Below are 19,592 nucleotides of genomic sequence, written 5' to 3'. Positions count from 1 at the left end.
GATGCCGGTAAACCAGAAGGGGAACCGACAGAGCAGGAGAGGCAGCTCTCTGTTCTCCTGCTCGGCTGCAGGGCCTTCATTTACATTGTTCTCACTGTACATTTGACCATAACACAGTTTTATCAACTACTGTTTTACATTTTCAACCATAATATAAAAAACAAGCAATACACATTGAAGTAACCATGGTAGCAACACATCTCCATGACCTGCATGATGGTATAGAGCAGTGGTTCACAACCTGGGGGGCGCCAAAGATCGCAGGGGGGGCGCCAGGCCTCAGATGATTTGAGGCCAAATATCATATTTAGACTTTTTTTACTTTTGTTGTTGTACATATAATTGTAACGCAATACATGATTGTCACTAAAAGCCTTGTCTCTTCATTACAATACAATATAAAAAATTATTGATTAATTAATTTTAATAAAAATTCAAGTTTAAAGGCATACAAAGAAAGAAATGTATAATTCTTTCTTTAATAGAAATGTTTCTTCTGCCCGTAAAGTGTCCAAACCAGGCTTGTCTGGATAAGCGCATTTTTAAAACATACAGATGTAGCGCTTCATTTCAGACAGTTTGAAACGCGAGGGCCGTGATTGGTACGTGATCTGCCCTCGCTCAAGGGAAAACCTCCAGCTTGACTTGAGACCTCCTCCGTGATAAATAAATGTAATTATTATGAAGCCAGCTGCAATGGATCATTGATCCACCAGGGGGTGCAGTGGGGTTCCACACTGGAGCTCAAGTGAAATAAAGTCAGATACAGTACGCTGGATGTACAGCGGAACTTTGTTCAGATCCATATGTCACAGATATCATACTCTGTGCTAAATAAGAGACATGTAATCATTTACAAAACATCACCATGTTGTTATTTAATAAAATAATGTTGCTTAGTCGAAAAAAACGAACGAACGGGACGAAATGCAGCCCGGCTCTCGATTTGTAATCCTAATTTAATCATAATCTTCACCACGATCATTTATGTTTATGTTCGCCGAATTGACATGAAATCACTGACACATATGAATATACTGTATTCAACTTCATTAAAACGTTATTAACGTGCCTAAACTCAGTCATTCACATATTTATATTTTAATGGAGCCTCGTCGGCAGATCAGGATCCCAACGCGTAGCGGAGGGATCTTGAGCTGCATGAAGGGTGTTATTTTCCCCATAAGGAACAAGTCGCTGCAAATGATCCCGCTTATTACACGGCCACATTCTCAACAAAATAACGACATGACTCCCAATATTAATTGAAATGCTTTTGTGGATTTAGAAAATGTTTTTATTGATTTAAAAAATAGTTGTATGTATTGATTTAAATTGACATGCATCCGCGAAGAAAAATAGTCCGTTGTTACTGTTTTTTAAACAGTCTGAATGAAACGGCAGCTGTAACAACAATAACATTATAAATAGTAACATAGCTGAACATGGTATTGCACATTTAGCTTTGAGTGTTACTGACCTGAGATGTTTTTATTACATGAGTTAAGGTGACTGAGGCTCTTTAACATAGACAGAGCACAACTGAAACATGACATCTGAAACGATGTAACAACATAATACACTTTTTGAGGATGCAGCCTGGGATGTGAGGAGTGAGGGACACGGCTTAGAACGGGCGTGTCGCCTACTGCCTATGAGGTGTGATTTGTGCCAATGAACGAACTCACTGAGCTCACTAACTTGTCGATCGTCGCCTACCATGCCGTGAACTATGCCGCGAGAGAAGTAACGTGACACTCTCGTCGCCACCCCTCTCGCCTGAGAAGCTACGTGACGTCTGCGTCTGAAGTTACTTTACTTTGGTAGTTATCACCAAATAACCCAGTAATGTTACAGCTACTCAGTTGCTGTTCAAGCAAGACTCTATTTCAATATAGTTTTGGTATTAAAATAATGTTACACCTCCTGTATGCCCTGAACGCAAAAACAACCACAGACAAGAATCTATATTTTTAATAATCAAAATGATAACAAAGGCTGAAAAAACAGGAGAAGCCTGTCTTCCCTTGTTCTCCACACTCTCAAACAGAGGCCTTGGCTCAACAAAGAAAATCAACGCAGCAGTTTGCATCGATGTTTATTGAGTCAAGACAACTTCTAATGAAATTGTCTTGAAGCAACAGTTATTTGAGTCAGGGGAGAAGGCTTTTCCTCTACAGTCAGAGTTTTAATCACCACTTACTTCATAATTGGAGCATAAACACAAGTTTTGAAGTTGATTCTCAAAAGATTAAGTTGCTCCAACTTGTTTTACCGCATGATTTAAAATTCATTTTAAGTTTAAGTATGTACTTAATTACCATCATTGTGAACACACGTTTTTAAGTTGACAACTATTTATAAATGAAGTTGCTCCAGATATATTGTATTCAATAGTTTTTTTCTTAGCTTTTTCATGTTTTTGCCTTTAAAGAAAGAAATTAATTCATTCCACAACAAAAATATTAGGAAATTCACTTTTTATGTTGAACTGCAGTTGTTTATTTCAATCAGGAGAGACTTCATTTGGTTTGAACCTTTATTGACACATGCCTATGATAAGGTGCATGGACACCTGCAATCACAGCTGACTGCAGGAGAGAGGAGAACCATGTTATAGTGTGGCTGCAGCTCGCTGATTGGCTGCTGGAGAATGAGGTGAAATGTAATAGGTTAAAGAGAACGCCTGTGATGAGCTGGTTATATGCAGCTGTGGAGTGAATGTATCACACCCCGTCTTCCTGAGAGAACTTGCGCTGAGCTTCATTTCAATCTTGAAAAAAAAGATAAATAACACAAACTTAAATTGACCCATAAATAATAAATAAACACATTAGCCGTATTACCATGGACACGGGGACACGGCTAATACATGCTGCCATCACATCGAGGTTAGAGGCCTTTGCAGATTTAGAACCAGCGCCAGATGTGTAACATCTGTAAAGTGTTTGTGAAACTACAGAAACAAACTCTCAATGGCCGCCAGTCTGCAGATCTCACATCCATTTGATGTTTACACTGCCGACAGTCATTGTTTCAAACAGTAAGAACACATTTAACGCAGAATGCTCATTCATTTGTTTCCCTGGAGCACGATGGCTGCATCGTGCGGTCAGACCCTGGGTGGACCGCTCACTGAGGAAGGCCATATTCATGTCCTTTTGAAGCACATTAAATAACAGGTTAGCGCATCAGAGATAATGAATTATGTAACTGCACACTTTTTAAACTCTTAGCGAATTCAGAGCCATTATTACCAGCTGCTAAAGCAACGCTGGTAATGTGTTCACCTATTGAGTCTGCATGTGTGTGTCGTCATGGCAACGTGGTCCTGAAGACACACAGGGGTGCTTTTGAGTACTTTGCCTGGTGTTTAAATGCATGTGAACAGATTTCGTCAATCCCAACCGTGCACGTTTTAGTACCTTCTCATCTGTTAGCAGGTTCACAACATGTGAGCTGGTTAAGTGAAGAGCAGAAGACACTTTTCAAATGTTACACAATCCTTTTCCCACGCCATCGCTGCCAACACCTATCCACGCTGAACGCTGCTAAGATACTATTGATTGGGGCGTGGTCAAAAGTGCAATATGCTTCAGAATGTAGCCGACAGAGAGCAGTGCTTTTGTCCTGTGTCACTGGGCCCGTGGATTTTATTTTACTTCAAGATTTTGAATGACGTGGCTAAACTCCTTGAAAAGGTCCTCTTCCTTTTCTCCAAGGTACACGGCAAGGCAGCGGATGCTATAGTTCTCTGCGTACTTCAATTGTATTGTGCTATTTTTGAAAAAGTAAAAAAAGAGAAATGACCTAAATGAATATATCCTGAATGGGTGACTGCCAACAACTTGCATTTCAATGACAACTCTAAATAAGGATCCTACCTCAAGAAGCATCCTTGATCTGCTTCACGAGATTCATTTTGAATTAAAAGCGATATCACAATAGTAACCAAAGTATTTGTACACTCACAGTAGCCTCTACTACTTTGTATCCTCTCACAGAACTATTCACAGTTCAAAGGCTGCTAGTTTTGGTCAAACAGCAGTTTGCCTACAGAGTAACTACAGGCTATCTGCTGTATTTGAATGACAACAGACGACACTCACCTTAAAATGTCCTTTGTATATTTCTATTTGTCTTAACTGTGGGAACTTGTCCCGGCATGTTAAGTGGGAGTGGACTTGAAATCCTTAACTCAAGGTGTAGAACAATGAAGTTATCAAGCCAATTGCATTACTTACAACAACTTGAATTTAGTTTGAAGTCACTTAACGCAGAAATCAGAGTTCAAATTACACACAATATTAAGTTGATGTAATGACCAACATTATTACGTCAACACAACTTATAAATTAATGTTTGCAACTTAAAATGTTTATCTGAATCAATTAACTAATCAACTTTTTTATCTTGCAACCATGCATTTAATGAAGTGGAGGTGAAAGGTCGCCTGAATTGGTGTTTAGAGTGTAGGAGAAAACGCCATATCACCAAGTTTTCATAGTTTTGTGTGTAAATTAGATCGCTGCAGTGAACACAACTTTATGTATTTGTTTATGGTTTATTTGATATGGAGGGATGCAGTATATAGAAGTTCAGAGAAGAAGCAACCCCTATATATTTTTTATTTTATTTAGTTTCATTTTGACCCCATAGCAGAGGGAAATATAGAGTTAATGTGCGGAGATTATAATGTCCCGTTTACTAAAATATGTATTGTTTTATTATGTTTAGTTGACAAAATAGTCACTGAGCTACATTTTGCTGCACTCAGGCATACATCTGTGGTAGTTTGTTTTCTTTAGCAAACTCCATAAAAGACGTGAATAAATCCTCTCCTCTTGTTGTCCCTTTCATTGGCAAAACAGCCAAGCTTTCCTCACGCAGTGTGTCACCTGCAGCATACCTGGCAATTATACTGCACTAAGATAGATGGCTAACGTCTGTTGACTCATCTAACGCGAGAGAAAAGTATGTCCCGGCGTTTATGTCCTTAATTTGTGTTTCCTTGACTTGATTTGCCATCATGATACTACGATCGTGCACAGTTCTTGCTGACAGGGGCATGTCTTTTATTCGTTTGATTATCTTGTCTTTATTTGGGAAGTCATCAAACAGTTCATTGGCCACATCAAGCATGAATGTTTTGGCATACTCGCCATCTGTGAATGGCTTTCCATTCCTTACTATTGCCAAAGCACCCGCAAAGCTAGCGGAATTCCCGTCACCTTGCTTGGTCCACACACGTAGTTGCTGCTGACTCGTCTGCACTCTCCGCATGCCCTTTTCCTGCTGTCCCCCGCTGGATATTTCGATGCAAATGAAGCATGGTGCGTATCGAAGTGCCGCTTTATATTTGACCGTTTCATCGATGCAATTTTATCATTGCATATTAGACATACCGCAGATCCTGCTCTCTCCACAAATGCAAATTCCTCTGTCCACGCAGCCTGGAATGTACGGTAATCATCGTCTTTTTTTCTTTTCGCCATCTTTTCCGTTACAAGGGTTGAAGCGGATAAACTTGATTTCTTCACCTTTACAATGACCCGGACATGCTCGCAAGCCATTGGTTCCCGACCCGACCCACGGTCGACCCGTGACCCGTGAAATGTATCTTCAAAACTAATTTCTGTTTACTTTAAAATTACACAGTATTATTAAGAAATATCACAAGTATTTTAAAATCAGTTCCAAACTGATTTTTTTTTTTTCAACTCAAAATTGTCTGGGAGCCATATGCCGTCACCGGAAGAGCCATATATGGCTCGCGAGCCATAGGTTCCCGACCGCTGCCCTAACCCATAGATCCGTGGGTGAATAATGTCAATCACCACAATAGATACGTTATTTTCCCCTGTGCAATTCTCCATTTACTCAACAATAACACATAATTATCCTTGTGTTTATTTATTTGTTTGATTAATAAACACAAGTTGGAGTCCGTCAGGACCGAGGGTCGGAGCAGCTCATTTGCTTTACAGAATATTACACCGGGAAGTAAGTATTCTCTCCGCTTCGCTTGACAAACCCCGTGATAGTACTCAAGCTCTGTGATTGGAGAGTGTGCTCCGAGGGTTACACCGATTCTCGAACAGCACGTGAAATGGGATGGAACCACGGCAGACTGTCCAAAACTGGATTTGAACGGGTCCACTGCGTCCGCCCCTCCCCCACCCCGTCCCCAGAACTACACATGCTGGCTATTCTGTTTCGCAACATGTTCTCTATGGCACGTCTCTACTGGGAGTTGTAGTTTTAAAAGACGTTTTCGTATTTCCCATAATAAGAAGTTGCCAGTATTAAACTGTGTACATCCCTGGAGGTTTAGGGGACAGGAAACACTCACATTTAACATATAATTAATAAATGGGTGAAAATGGCTTGTGCCCATTATGGGCAGTATTAATATATATACCCACATGCCAGCTAAGGTCAGAAGAGCTTTATTTAACAGCTGGTCTTATGTGTGTGACCCCTGTGATAACATTACATTACATTAATTGATAAGCCTGAAACATGTACTTGTCAAGGTTCAGAGGCACATTGTGCAAATATGGCAGAAGCCATCGATCAGCTTAAGATAAGATATACTTTATTGATCCCAAGTTGGAAACATTTGCGTTACATCAGCATGTGTATAGTTGTAAATATGCAGTGGTGTTTATTTGTAAATCATTTAGTATAATCACACAAATTCTGTGTTTTATATTTAATAATTCTGTGTTCTTTATTTATTGATTGTTCAATACCTGACAAGGCCGGAGATGAAAAAACTGGTCACAGGTACCTCAACAGTGCATCACAAGACATCTTTCAATATGTGTGTATACCTCCACCATTAAACTGTCCTATTCTGCACATTTCTTATACTATCTACATACATCTTATAAGAGTATAATACATGTATAATATCAGTTAAAATAAGTGCTTCAACATAGTTAACATTGCTGGAGGTATGCACACATATTGATAGATGTCTTGTAATGCACTATTGAGGAACCTGCGACCCAAGTTTTTCATTCAGTGCAGAACTACACCACAGTTGTGTAGGCCTATATGATATGTCAATAAACCTTAGAACATCTTGAAAGGGATGTGCAAAATATTCATTATATACAGTCTTTAATTAACTATTAGTAGAGAATAACGAGTAATGAACATACTTTATAGGGATTCTATTAATATCTAATAATAAAAATAATGAAATTCAATAACATGCTTTAACCACTAGGTGTCCCTTTATATCAGCTGTGCACCTTTATGGTGTAAATACAGCCTATCTACCAATTGGATCAAAAAGTCAGCCGAATTAGTGTTGATACTGCAAGGAGACGTATTGTGTGAAAATAAATGTAAGATGTTGTTTAATGGCTGATATATTTATGATCCACATCACGTTTCCAGTGTTGGCGGCAGTTCCTCATGTTTGTCTAGAGGTCTTCTCATCAGGGCTCTATAAATAGAGAACTACGGCAGATATGTAATATGTAATGCAGCCGAACCGTGTATTACAATGCCGTTATGTGATGACTTTCAAAGAGAAAAGCAAGTACACTCGGAATAAAGTGTTTTCGGTCTGTTTCCGGTATTTGTTAATGACGATGTGCTCTGAGATGTGAGACTGGAATTGCACAGGGGAAAATAACGTTTCTGCACCATTTTAGATGCGGATTTTGTTAAACTAATACGTTTGCGCTGTGGACCAACACTATACATTGACGGGGAAGGGGGTAGCAATAAAGATAACACCATTAAACAGTTACACAACATAACAGAAATAATATCGATAGCAGCGTCCCTAGCAACCACCTTGGTAACAATGAAAACGTTGTATAGACACAATTTCCTGAAGTAATCTTCATAATAACTAGCAAACTAAAGATCATGTACATCCACTGCACACATAATCTGAAATAACAACTCATATTTCTCGCATCAAATTACATCAAAACGCATTTTAATGGCCAAAGTAACTTTAAATAGGCATTTTACACCGAGAATAAAACGAAGTTCGGCCATATTTTTTTTTTCTGCAGGGAGAAATGTGAAGATCACGTGACATAGACGCCAGCCATTGGAATGAATGGTGAAAAAAAACGTAGGGATTTTACAATTTCAGAGGCGTTTTCGTAGAAATACTACGTCCTACGTTGTGGACCAACGTAGTTATTACACGTTTTTTTGTGAGACTGGGTTGGGTGACCACCTACTTAACTACTGGGACATAATTCAAACTTGGAACTACAGTTGCAGTTATTGTTCCCACACGGACATGTTATGGGTTACCTATAAATAGTGTGTGCCCTCTTGGCTCTCTCTCTTGTCGACCCGGGCTGCGACCCGACAACATGTCCTTTGCAGCTTGTGAATAAACTATTATTGCACCTTCCTTGCACCGCCTCTGACTCCATATCTCTCGGCACTACAATATATAGATATACATATGTATATAATAAGTGTCAAGATCAGATTTTATTTTGTATTTGCGCGCATTTCCTGTTTGCAAAGTGGCACTGTACTGATAGTGGTGATTTTCTGTTGGTATTCTTAGCGTGCACTTCCTGTCCTGAGAGTGGAGGTCTGCAGGCAGACCCCTCTCCTTATTTCGGAGGACTCGCGCACGTCTGCTTGACGCCGGGACGACCGGCCGCCCTCCCCGACAGGCGTACGGACGCGAGGGCCCGCTCATCACTGCACGCACTTCTGTGACTGCAGTTTTAATTATTATTGTTTTATGCTAAATACTGATTTGTATTATCTTTATTTTATTTTTTTACCTACTATTGCAACTAATTTTCTTATATTCTCTATGTTCGCACCACCAGACACTAAAGCAATATGTGTAAACGCATCTGGCAATAAAATGTACTTGCACATTAACACCTGGATGCTAAATGACAACACTCACATAATTACAACCACATTCACACACTGATGGCAGGGCTCCTGATGCAATGCCTTTGTTTGTCAAGTATTTATTTAACAGGTTTCATTTGATGTGTAATCAAAGACCTATGCAGTAATTTGTATTTTGTTCTGGATGTCTTGTTTATATTAAGTAATGTTGCTGTTAAAACAACAGCACCCGTTTTTCTCTCAAATACTCAGTATCTCCCAACCCCTGAGGTTGTTGTGTCACCCTGTTGTCACACAAGAAACATCTCAAGATGGGGAAAGCAAAGAGCTCTCAAGACCTTCGCAACCTAAACACACTCATGGCATTGGTTACAGAAGGATTTCTAAACCTCTGCATGTTCCAGTGAGCACTGTTGGGGCCATAATCCAGAAGTGGAAATAACATCATTTCACCAGCTCCTCGCAAGTGATCTGACAGAGGAATGAAAATAATTATCAGAAGAGTTGTCCAAGAGCCAAGGGTCTTCAGAAAACAATAAGTAATGCACTCAACCACCATGGCCTGTATGCACGCTCACCACACAAGACTCCATTGACGAAGAGAAAGAATGTTGAAGCTTGTTTAATGTTTGCTGGACAACATTTAGACAAACCTGTGAAATAATACAGTCTGCTCAGATGAGTCCAAAACTGAACTCTTTGACACACCATGTTGGGAGGTCAAATGGCACTGCACATCTCCCCTTGTTCAGCATACGGCACTGACCATCTCCATATCATTGAAGGACGGATGAATGGAAAAATGTACAGAGACATTCTTGATACAAATCTACCAGGATGATGAAGATGAAAGGGCTGGCTTATCTAAAGCCAGTTGAGTAGCACTTGAAATGTTCGGCTCTATGAAACCTGATGTACTTTATGATTCTGTTTTCTTCAAGTTTGTATCTTGTTGGTCGAACGCACTTATTGTAAGTCGCTTTGGATAAAAGCATCAGCTAAATGCAATGTAATGTCATGTAATGAAACGAGGGTGGACATTTCAGCAAGACAATAAACCCAAACACACAGCCAAGGAAACTCTCAATTGGTTTCAGAGAAAGAAAATAAAGCTGCTAAGCCAATCACCTGACCAATAGAAACTCCATGGAAAGAACTAAAGATCAGAGTTCAGAGAAGAGGCCCACGGAACCTTCACAATCTGAAGTAGCTGTTTGTGTGGAAGAATGGGCCAAAACCCCACCTGAGCAATGCATGAGACGTCTCGAAGCTGTAATTACCAACAAAGACGTTTGTACTAAGTATTAAATACATTTCGGTAAGCATGTTCAATACTTTTTACCTGGGTCATTCCATTTTATTACACTTAACTTAATTTCTGAACATATTTGCTTTGGTTTCTTTGCATGTGTGAAGTGCATGGGTTGTTACCGACATCTGGTGAAAATATCATGTAATAGCAACTTTAGAAATACATTTACTGAGAAAAATAGTGACGTGTTCAATACTCATTTTACCCGATGTATATGTATGATTTCTTTGGATGACATTTCCACAGGTGTTTTGTTTATGTTAGAGAAATATGAAGATAAAGCCAAACACTCCCTCTCATAGCTCACCTGAAGAGACACGGAAAACTAGATGAGTAACAAAGCTGAACAGATTGTAGATGGTGGGTGAAGGAGCTGTAACATATTTATTAATATTTTAGAATTGTGGTATTTGTATTCTTGCTTTTAGGATGTCTATCACCATCTGGCAAAGGGACTATCGATGAAAACTGGCTTTTTGGCTAATTCGAGTACTTTTACATGTTTTTAATATGTTGATTAATGTACACTGTCCCTTGTTTTAAATACATTCAATCAGAATCTGATTTGATCCCAGAGGAGTCGTTAGTCTCTTACCCCTATTCCATCCAGGTGGTTCCAGGCCCGGTTGAAAACCAGTTGTTCGTCTTTTCACCGCAGCGTTGACGGCTCCTGATCCTGAAAACTGTTTCATCTCCAGCGCCAACAATGTACCCAGACAGCTCAAAGAACCAAGCGCGGAGTGGCATATGTCTGAGGTGACGGAGGCGCAAAGTGACTAGAATGCAACCACACGGGCATTTATATATAAAAGTTGCAGAACATGGCACAAGTGACATATTATTATTCATCGTACTCTGATGAATGTCAGGTTTTTCAGATTCTGAAACACTTCCAAAGCTTTTGAATCAATGTGAAGAACATGAGTTTTCAGTCATCTGATTTTATTCCTTCAGCATGTCGTACAGTCTTTTCAAAGCGTTACCCTCCAGAGTGTGGGGGGGCCATGTTTATATGGATGGACCATTTCAACCAACTGCCCAAATACAAAGACCTGAATGTTTCTGTATTAAGCTAAATATGTATTCCGAACTGCCTCACTACCATTCCCAATTTAAATCATATACAAAAGATCTTGGACCCAGGCATTCATAACAAAGTCCGATATAGGTAGTCTGAATCCAAACTGACATTAAAGGGTACCATTCAGATGTGTTTTGTGCAGTGCATCTTCACTGCTTCCCCTTCCACCTGTTAGATATACAAATATATTATGTATTTTCTTCTTTGTCTTGGGCTAAGGTCACACAAACGTGGATACATTCATATCAAATCCAAGTATCCTGTTCATCAATGTATCCACATTAACATTTGGTTGCAAGATAAATGTTTTAAAGTGGTGTTATTACTCCTCACATGGTGAGCCGTTATCTCTTGTTCGGCTTTACTTAACCCAGTTTCAGTTGATGTGGTTTATCAAACAAGCAGACTAATAGTTACAGGGTATATGCAGGAATCCTTTTTAAGACCTCATCGCCACTTTGAGTTGTAACCGGTTACCTTGGCGACACGCTTCACCTCACATTGACTATATACAGCATTGAGTGTCCTTCCTCCTTATCTTCCAACCATTTCGACGCAAACTTGCATTTCCCCATAACGATGTTGTTTAACAACCGGCGTAAACGGGCCTTGGCGTGCTATCAAGCAGTGAGCGTGCGATGTCCTGTTCAGATGACGCCAAACCCAACGGGATGCCATCAATAAACTCCACAGAATCACACTACACACCTACGCCATGACTACATTCAGGCAGACTAGAACACAACCTCTCTGGACCATTCATATACTTATTGAAAACAAGCTACACAATGTAACACCTTGGAAAATGCCGTTTAATACTTTTTAATAGCCTTCATTTTCACTAAATTGATTTATCAACTTTTAATACTTTTTAAGACCCCGCAGACACCGAGTTAAATCTAATCTTTTGAATGTGGAACACATACTTTTCATTTGTTCTGGGTTTTATAAAGCAAAGCTTTTAGAGGGGCATAGTTAAACACGGTGGAGGAAGGGCATTAATAAACAAGAGTCTTCATATTCATCCAAATGACTGGACATATATTGCCTGTGTTGTTGCGAGTGTCATGGTGTGTGTCCTCCGTGCGCCGGGGCCTCAGCTCGGCTGCACCTTCTGTCCCATGTGCGTGCGAATGTGTCGTTTGTAATTGGAGTTGTCGCTGAATCTGCGCCCACATTCATTGCAGCAGTATGGCTTCTCACCCGTGTGAATCCTCAAGTGTTTCTGATACCCGTCAAAGCGTGTGAGTTTCTTTCCACAGATGTCACACGTGTACGACTTGTCCAATTTGTTCTCTGCCTTGCGGTGCACCTGCACGTGTTTGGCCCAGTGTCCTCGCTGCGCGAACGCACGGCCGCAGATGGTGCAGATGTACGAGTCCACCATCTCAGACTGCGGTAAGTCCAGGTCCACACAGTCCAGCAGGCCGTTACCTGAAGCTGCATCTAAAATTCCAGGGGCCGGCTCCGGCACGGGATAGGTCGGCACCAAGGTGCCTGAATGGGTGTCGGGGTCTGAGGTCAGGGGCTCGTTGACCTGCTTGTTTGCCACGTCTCCACTCTGGAACAACAGGAAGGTGACGTTGTTCTGCTCCACAGTCTGGGGCTTCTCCTCCTGCCACAGCTCCTCCTCCTCCTCCTCCTCCTTGATGGGGGAGGGGGTCATCTCATTGAGGCTGGAGCCCCACTCCTGCTGCACACTGAGAGCTGAGGCACAACAAAGAAGAGTCGGAACATGATCAAAACTCAAGCTTCAAATACTCTAAATGTGATCTGTTGTAGTTTCTTTGTGTATTACCAGACAGTGGCAATGTTTCAACATTACTGTTAACACAATACAAATCAAGCAGTTTGAGACCTAATATGTTGGGACCTAATATTTACTTAAGAACTGTACATTTTGCTAGTATTTCTATTTCCAGCCACTTTCATCTTCATCTTTAAAGCCAATATTGCACTTTATTAGTAACTAGTTACTTTGCAGATTTCAGATTGTTGATACAAAATACAAATCAACTATTTAATTATCTTGTATTATTGTAATTTAAGTTACCCAGAAGGGCGGCAGGATTTCAAGAAAATATGCGATAACATTGTTGAATATTTAAATGAGGATGTCACTTGCCATAAAGTAACAAATACCTACGGTGGCCCTGAAGTACAAGTCAAAACAGCATTTCAGAAAACACTACCGCATTTACGGAAAGGGTATTCCTTTAGGGAGAACACTTCTTGTTTGTGATTGGACAGAGCCAGCCAGAGAAGCACTGCTGTGATTGGTGGTTTTTGCTGCCAGACAAGAAATGACACGTCGTGATTGGTCAGCACCAGACAGCGCAACATGTCCCGAAACATCAGCCGTTAGCTGTTAGCACTCAGAGCTCACAGCTCCTCATATCTGTTCAGAAACTGGACAAAAGTTAAACAAGTACAAACCACAGACTGCCTGTCTCATGGTGAACACAGTCGCTGCTTTATTTCTGTCTGTATCTTGTTCTTGTGAGTGTGGACGGAGCAGCTACAGGTTAGTTTAGCCAGATCGATCCGATCTCCATTCAGAAAACACGCATTTTAAAAGGTTGTTCGCCTGCCGTCTGTCTGTAGACTGGTCAAAATTCATGGTTTTTACTAACCGGTATCCGTATGTTGTTACTTCGGCATCATTTTGAAACGTGTTACAATTAAATCACAGTAAAATATGTTCATTTTGTTGTAGTCTACCATAGTATTTACATGGATATAAGCCCCAAATATTCACATCGCTCTAATCGCTCGAGTATCATGTTTCACCGCGGCTGTCAGCTGTGTTTACTCCTGTCATTCAAACAAGAGGCGCTGGAGAGGGGGCGGGGCTTATATCCATGTAAATCCTATGGGAGATACCAACTACAACAACATGAACATATTTGACCGTGATTTAATTGTAACACACGTTTCAAAATGATGCCGAAGTAACAACATACTGATACCGGTTAGTAAAAACCATGAATTAATGTTTTGACAAGTCTGCAGACAGACGGCAGGCGAAGAACCCTTTTAAAATGCGTGTTTTCTGAATGGAGATCGTATCGTTCAGGATAAACCAACCTGTAGCTGCTCCGTCCACACTCACAACAACAGCAGACAGCGTCTAAATCGACAGTGCTTTTAAATTGGATAAACAGATAAACTCTGTGGTTGAGTCCAGGTTTTATCCTTTTTAGACTTTGAGCGTGTAATTCATGCCTTTGTTTCTACACGTCTAGATTACTGTAATGCACTTTATGCCGGCCTAAACAAGACCTCGCTGGCCCGCCTGCAGCTGGTACAAAACGCTGCGGCTCGGCTGCTTACAGGAACACGCAAGCATGAGCACATCACACCAGTTCTGGCTTCCTGTCCATTTTAGAGTTCATTTTAAGATGTTATTGTTTGTTTTTAAATCTCTTAATGGGCTGGCCCCTCAGTACATCTCCGACCTCCTACGGGTGTACACCCCCTCAAGGGCTTTGAGGTCGGCTGATCAGCTGCGGCTGATCGTCCCTTAAACAAAGAAAAAGATCAAAGGAGACCGAGCCTTCTCAGCGGTAGCCCCCAGGCTCTGGAACGACCTGCCCCCCCCCCCCCATGTCAAATTGTCGTCCACCCTCCAAACTTTTAAGTCCCGCCTGAAGACCCACCTCTTTTCCCTCGCTTTCGAGTCAGTTTGAGCTATGTTTTATCGACTGTTATGCTTTTATTGTCTGTCCATAGCCTTTAGATTAGATTAGAATCTTTAATGACCACACAGCCAGGCTGGTGGAATTCGTGTTCAGTGCAGAGTATTACAGCTTGTTCCATACAGTTCAACATACAATAAACAGACAATAAAAAGTACAACACACAGCACAGGGCAAAGACATATCATAACATAAAGTTCAAGGTGTGGTGGATTGTTATTGTTCATTGGGGTTATTTAGAGTCCATTTAGTGTCCAAGAAGCTGTTTTTGAAGCGGGCGGTTTTGGCGGACAGTGACCTGTAGCGCCTCCCTGAGGGCAGAAGTTGGAAGACATGGTGAGCTGGGTGGGAGGGGTCAGAAATGATTTGCTTTGCCCTTGTTCGTTGGTGGTGAAGTGATTTAAGTGACGGAAGGGGACTGCCGGTGATGTTTGATGCTTTATTGACGATACGTTGAAGTTTATTCCGGGAGAGGTTGTCTGAACTGCTGTACCAGACGGTGATGGATAGTGTGAGGATGCTTTGGATGATGGCTGTGTAGAACTGGATTAGGAGATGTTTCCTCACTCTGTATTTCTTGAGCTGCCGCAGAAAGAATAGCCTTTGGTTGGCTTTTTTGTAGATGTGGTCTGTGTTGGTCTTCCATTTGAGGTTATTGCTTATGTGAGTGCCAAGACATTTGAGTGGTTCTGTGGTGGAAATGAGTTTGCCGGAGATAGAGGTGATTTGGGCTGTGGCTTTCGCCTGAAGTCGATGATTATTTCTTGGGTTTTTGCTGTGTTTGCTTTATATCTATTATTGTAATATTATATTTTATTATAATGTTATGTTTGCTGTGAAGCACTTCGGTAAACCCTCTGTTTTTAATATGTGCTATAGAAATAAAGTGGATTGGATTGGATAAATAAAGCAGCGACTGTATTCGCCATGACACAGGCAGTCTGTGGTTTGTACTTGTTTAACTTGTGTCCAGTTTCTGAACAGATATGAGGAGCTGTGAGTGCTAACAGCTAACGGCTGATGTTTCGCTGACCAATCACGAAGCGTCATTTCTTGACTCGCAGCAAAAACAACCAATCACAGCAGTGCTTCTCTGGCTGGCTCTGTCCAATCACAAACAAGAAGAGTTCTCCCTAAAGGAATACCCTTTCCGTATAAGTTGAAATGCTGCTGAGTGTTTTGTGGAATGCTGAGTGTTTTGTGGAATGCTGAGTGTTTTGTGGAATGCTGAGTGTTTTGTGGAATGCTGTTTTGACTTGCACTTTAGGGCTACCATAAATACCTTTAAATACAGTTAATATCTTTCTGCTCTGCGTTCACTGCCAACATTTACCCCCAGGCAGTAGCTGATACAGAAACTGAAAAAAAGTTAAATGCTATATTTTCATTCCAACAACATGATGATTGTTCATTATTTAGGAATCAGTTAAGAAGACAGAACATTTTAATGTCCCCTTACTTCTACTCCACTACAGTTCAGAGTAAAATGGTGGACCTTTAGTTACTTTACAGATCTGGATGAATGATGTGAAATATAATACCAGCTTTGAGAACACTTTCATGATCAATCATTATAAAACATATCATATATTATTCCGAAATGGACCAATCTGCACAATGACTACTTTTACTTTTGATACAAGTACATTTTGATGCCATTTTCTTTTGTACTTTTACTTGAGTAACATTTAGAATGCAGGACTCGAACTTGGGTAACATTTAGAATGCAGTACTGCCCTGTCTCCCACACACAGAAGGTTGACAATAAAGTAGACTATGACTTTTACTTCTTACACATCTGATGTTCAGCCTTATTTGGACAATAGGCTCACTTTACATTGCAAACATAAAGCAGTTAAACATTGGGAAAGCAGCTAGTTAATGTAGTATAGTGTTTTTCTAGTGAACACTTCATTAGCTAATTATGTTTGTGTATTTCGCATTTGTGAACAGCAGCTTCATTCAGCGGCGGCTCAGTGAGCAGTGACCGGCAGAGTGCCTGCTATCGGCCATGAGGTTCCTCACCTGCGCTGCGGTGCTGCACAGAGACCTCCGGCTGCAGGGAGAGCTCCAGCAGCCGGCGCTGGCGCTCGATCTCCAGCTTGGAGCGGGAGATCTCCTCCTCGTACTCGGCTATGGTTCTCCCGAACACCCCGAAGATCTCCTCGGCTGCCGCCGTGAGCCGCTGGGTGATGAGCAGCCTCAGCATCTCGATTTTAGACATAATAGTGGCAAAGTTCTGATGGAATCGGAGGTTCGCTCTCCGAAGCGCTGTGGACACTTGTTTACTAGCTACTCTTCCTGGTTCCTGTCTATGAGCATGCGCAGTGATGCTTTCACTGGTCACTAAAGAATGACACATGTGGTATCGCCCCCTGTTGGACTGGATGCCAATGGTGGACGAAGTGAAAACAGTAGTAATATTACTATCAAAGTAAAACCTCAGTAAAAGTAAAAATGTATTTCCATCAAAAAGTACTGAAAGTACCACAGGTAAGTACCACACTTACCTGTGGTAAAAAGGTCCATTTCAGAATAATATATATTATTGAATTATAATTTCTGATGCATTAATGTGATCATTGCTGCTATGTTAGACGGTAAAGGAGGAGATTATTTGTGTCACTATGTAGGCCTATATGGTTTAACTGAGGGATCAATGGAGTTTATCTTAACCTCTCATATTACATGCTAAATTATCGGTGAATAATGTTTCAACTAGTCAGAAAGGTATCCAATAAATATAGTGAAATAAAAGTACATTGTTTGCCTCTGAATATTAGTGCAGTAGGAATTAAAAGGAGCAGGAAGTGGACATGCTCACATATTAAACCTCAAATTGTATCTAAGTAAAGTTATAGAGAGGCGAAGTCCCGCCCAGATCTACTTCCGACCCATGTGACCTTATTTTGGAAAAAGTATGTATTGAAGTCAATGGGGAGAGAAAGATTATCTTTCGATCCCGTTTGAATTGTGCCACAAATTACACATGATGTTTGTCAATCTTAAAAAATAATTTCCATGTCAAAAAAGTCACAGTTTGTCGTAAAACTGTTGAAATATAAGACTATGAAAAATATACAACTCGAAAGACTACAAATCCCAGAATCCCGGTCCCGCATGCTGGCTCTTACGGAACCGACTAACTCCCCTTGTGTGTATGTGCAGCTCTCAACATGCCCAGACTTGTAGTGATTTTCACCTCTTGTAATACTTTTCGCCTCATTCTGAAAGAAAGAGGTGAAATGTGCTAACGTGACGGCCGTCTTGGTGTGTGGTGCGAGACGGGAGATGTAGTTCATTGAGTGGTTTCACACAAAAAAAGTGTTACTTCACAGTTTTCAGACACATTTGAATTTTTTTGACTTGCAAAATTATCTTTTAAATTGACAAACATCATATGTGTAATTTGTGGCACAATTCAAACGGGATCGAAAGATAATCTTTCTCTCTCCATTGACTTCAATATATAATAGGCTTGTTTGAGACAAGCGAGACTTGCGCAGTTGCGATCAACGTCTTGCTAGTGCGTTGCATGATGGTTAGTCATTTTGTCCGACTTGCTCTGGAGGCTCGCCTACATGAGACGTTGAATTCTCGCGGGACTAAGACGCCCGCAGCCTTGAGAGCGAGGCGCGGCGAGGTGGCGCAGTTCCTCTCCACAGGCTGCGGAAGCTAAATGCTTGATGGGAAACGACTCGCTGGTATCTCGAGCTGAGCGCTCATTGGTGGTTTTTACCCCGTGCTGCTGATGAAACTCTCCATTTGTCACAGTCTTAAGGAGAACCCAAATGCAGCACTCGAGAAACCAAGGAGAATTGGTAATATCCTTTATTGGAGATTCCACTGGATCGGAGGAATACCAACCGGGCAGTATAACGCACCGGAGGACAGCGGGCAGAAGGTGAGTCAGGGACAGGCAGAGGGTCAGGGAGTAAGCGAGGCGGTCAGCGTGGATACAGGCAGGGTCGGATAACAGGCCAGGCAGGATAGTCGAGGGACAGGCAGGATCAGGAAACAGGCAGAGCAGGCAGGTCGGGGACAGGCAGGGTCGGAACCGGGTAGGCAATCTAGTGTTGAACGCGGGAGAGACAAGCATGAGGCAAAGTACAATCTGGCAAAGAGTGTGTGTCAGGTGCGAGTTTAAATACTGGCAGAATCTAATGGGTGCAGAAGAGAAAGAGAGTGAGTTAACGAGTGGGTGTGGAAAACAGGTGAGACAGGTGAATGGAAAACTACCGGTGAATGATGGAGCAGACTATGACAGAACCCCCCCCCTTAATGGACGGCTCCTGACGTCCCTAAATGCTAATCTACAGATGAAGGTGGGAGGTGGGATTAGTACTCATCTGAAAAAGTTCTTTCCGCCTCCCTCTCCTGCCCCCTGTGGGAATCTGCATCCTCATCAGAAGCCTGCCCCTCGCTGTCCTCCTCTGAAGAGCTGACGGTAAGAGGAGAGACTCTCCCTGTGTCTCTGCCCATCGACGTGACGGTCTTAGATGGTTGCTCGGGATTACGCCGATGGAACTCCCTGATGAGCCGGGGGTCCAACACATGACGAGCTGGAACCCAACACCTCTCCTCAGGGCCGTAACCCTTCCAGTCCACCAGGTACTGGACTCCTCTTCCTCTGCGACGG

The 19,592-nt window shown here is 41.6% G+C and overlaps 1 protein-coding gene across 1 annotated transcript; it reads right to left on the bottom strand.

Annotated features, from left to right (window-relative positions):
- Positions 1 to 10,942: 10,942 nt before the first annotated feature.
- LOC117455044 (zinc finger protein 771-like) lies at positions 10,943 to 17,314 on the bottom strand. The gene is made up of 2 exons (XM_034094394.2): positions 16,979 to 17,314; positions 10,943 to 12,962 (listed from the first exon to the last, which is right to left on the bottom strand). The coding sequence occupies exons 1-2, from the start codon at positions 17,175 to 17,177 to the stop codon at positions 12,352 to 12,354; spliced, it is 810 nt and encodes a 269-aa protein (XP_033950285.1). The 5' UTR covers positions 17,178 to 17,314; the 3' UTR covers positions 10,943 to 12,351.
- Between the last annotated feature and the right edge of the window lie 2,278 nt (positions 17,315 to 19,592).

Source organism: Pseudochaenichthys georgianus, chromosome 11 (genome assembly GCF_902827115.2).
Source record: "Pseudochaenichthys georgianus chromosome 11, fPseGeo1.2, whole genome shotgun sequence".
In the NCBI taxonomy this organism is placed as follows: domain Eukaryota; kingdom Metazoa; phylum Chordata; class Actinopteri; order Perciformes; family Channichthyidae; genus Pseudochaenichthys; species Pseudochaenichthys georgianus.
The sequence above is the reverse complement of the archived record's forward strand: the minus strand, read 5'-3'. Positions and strand labels throughout refer to the sequence as shown.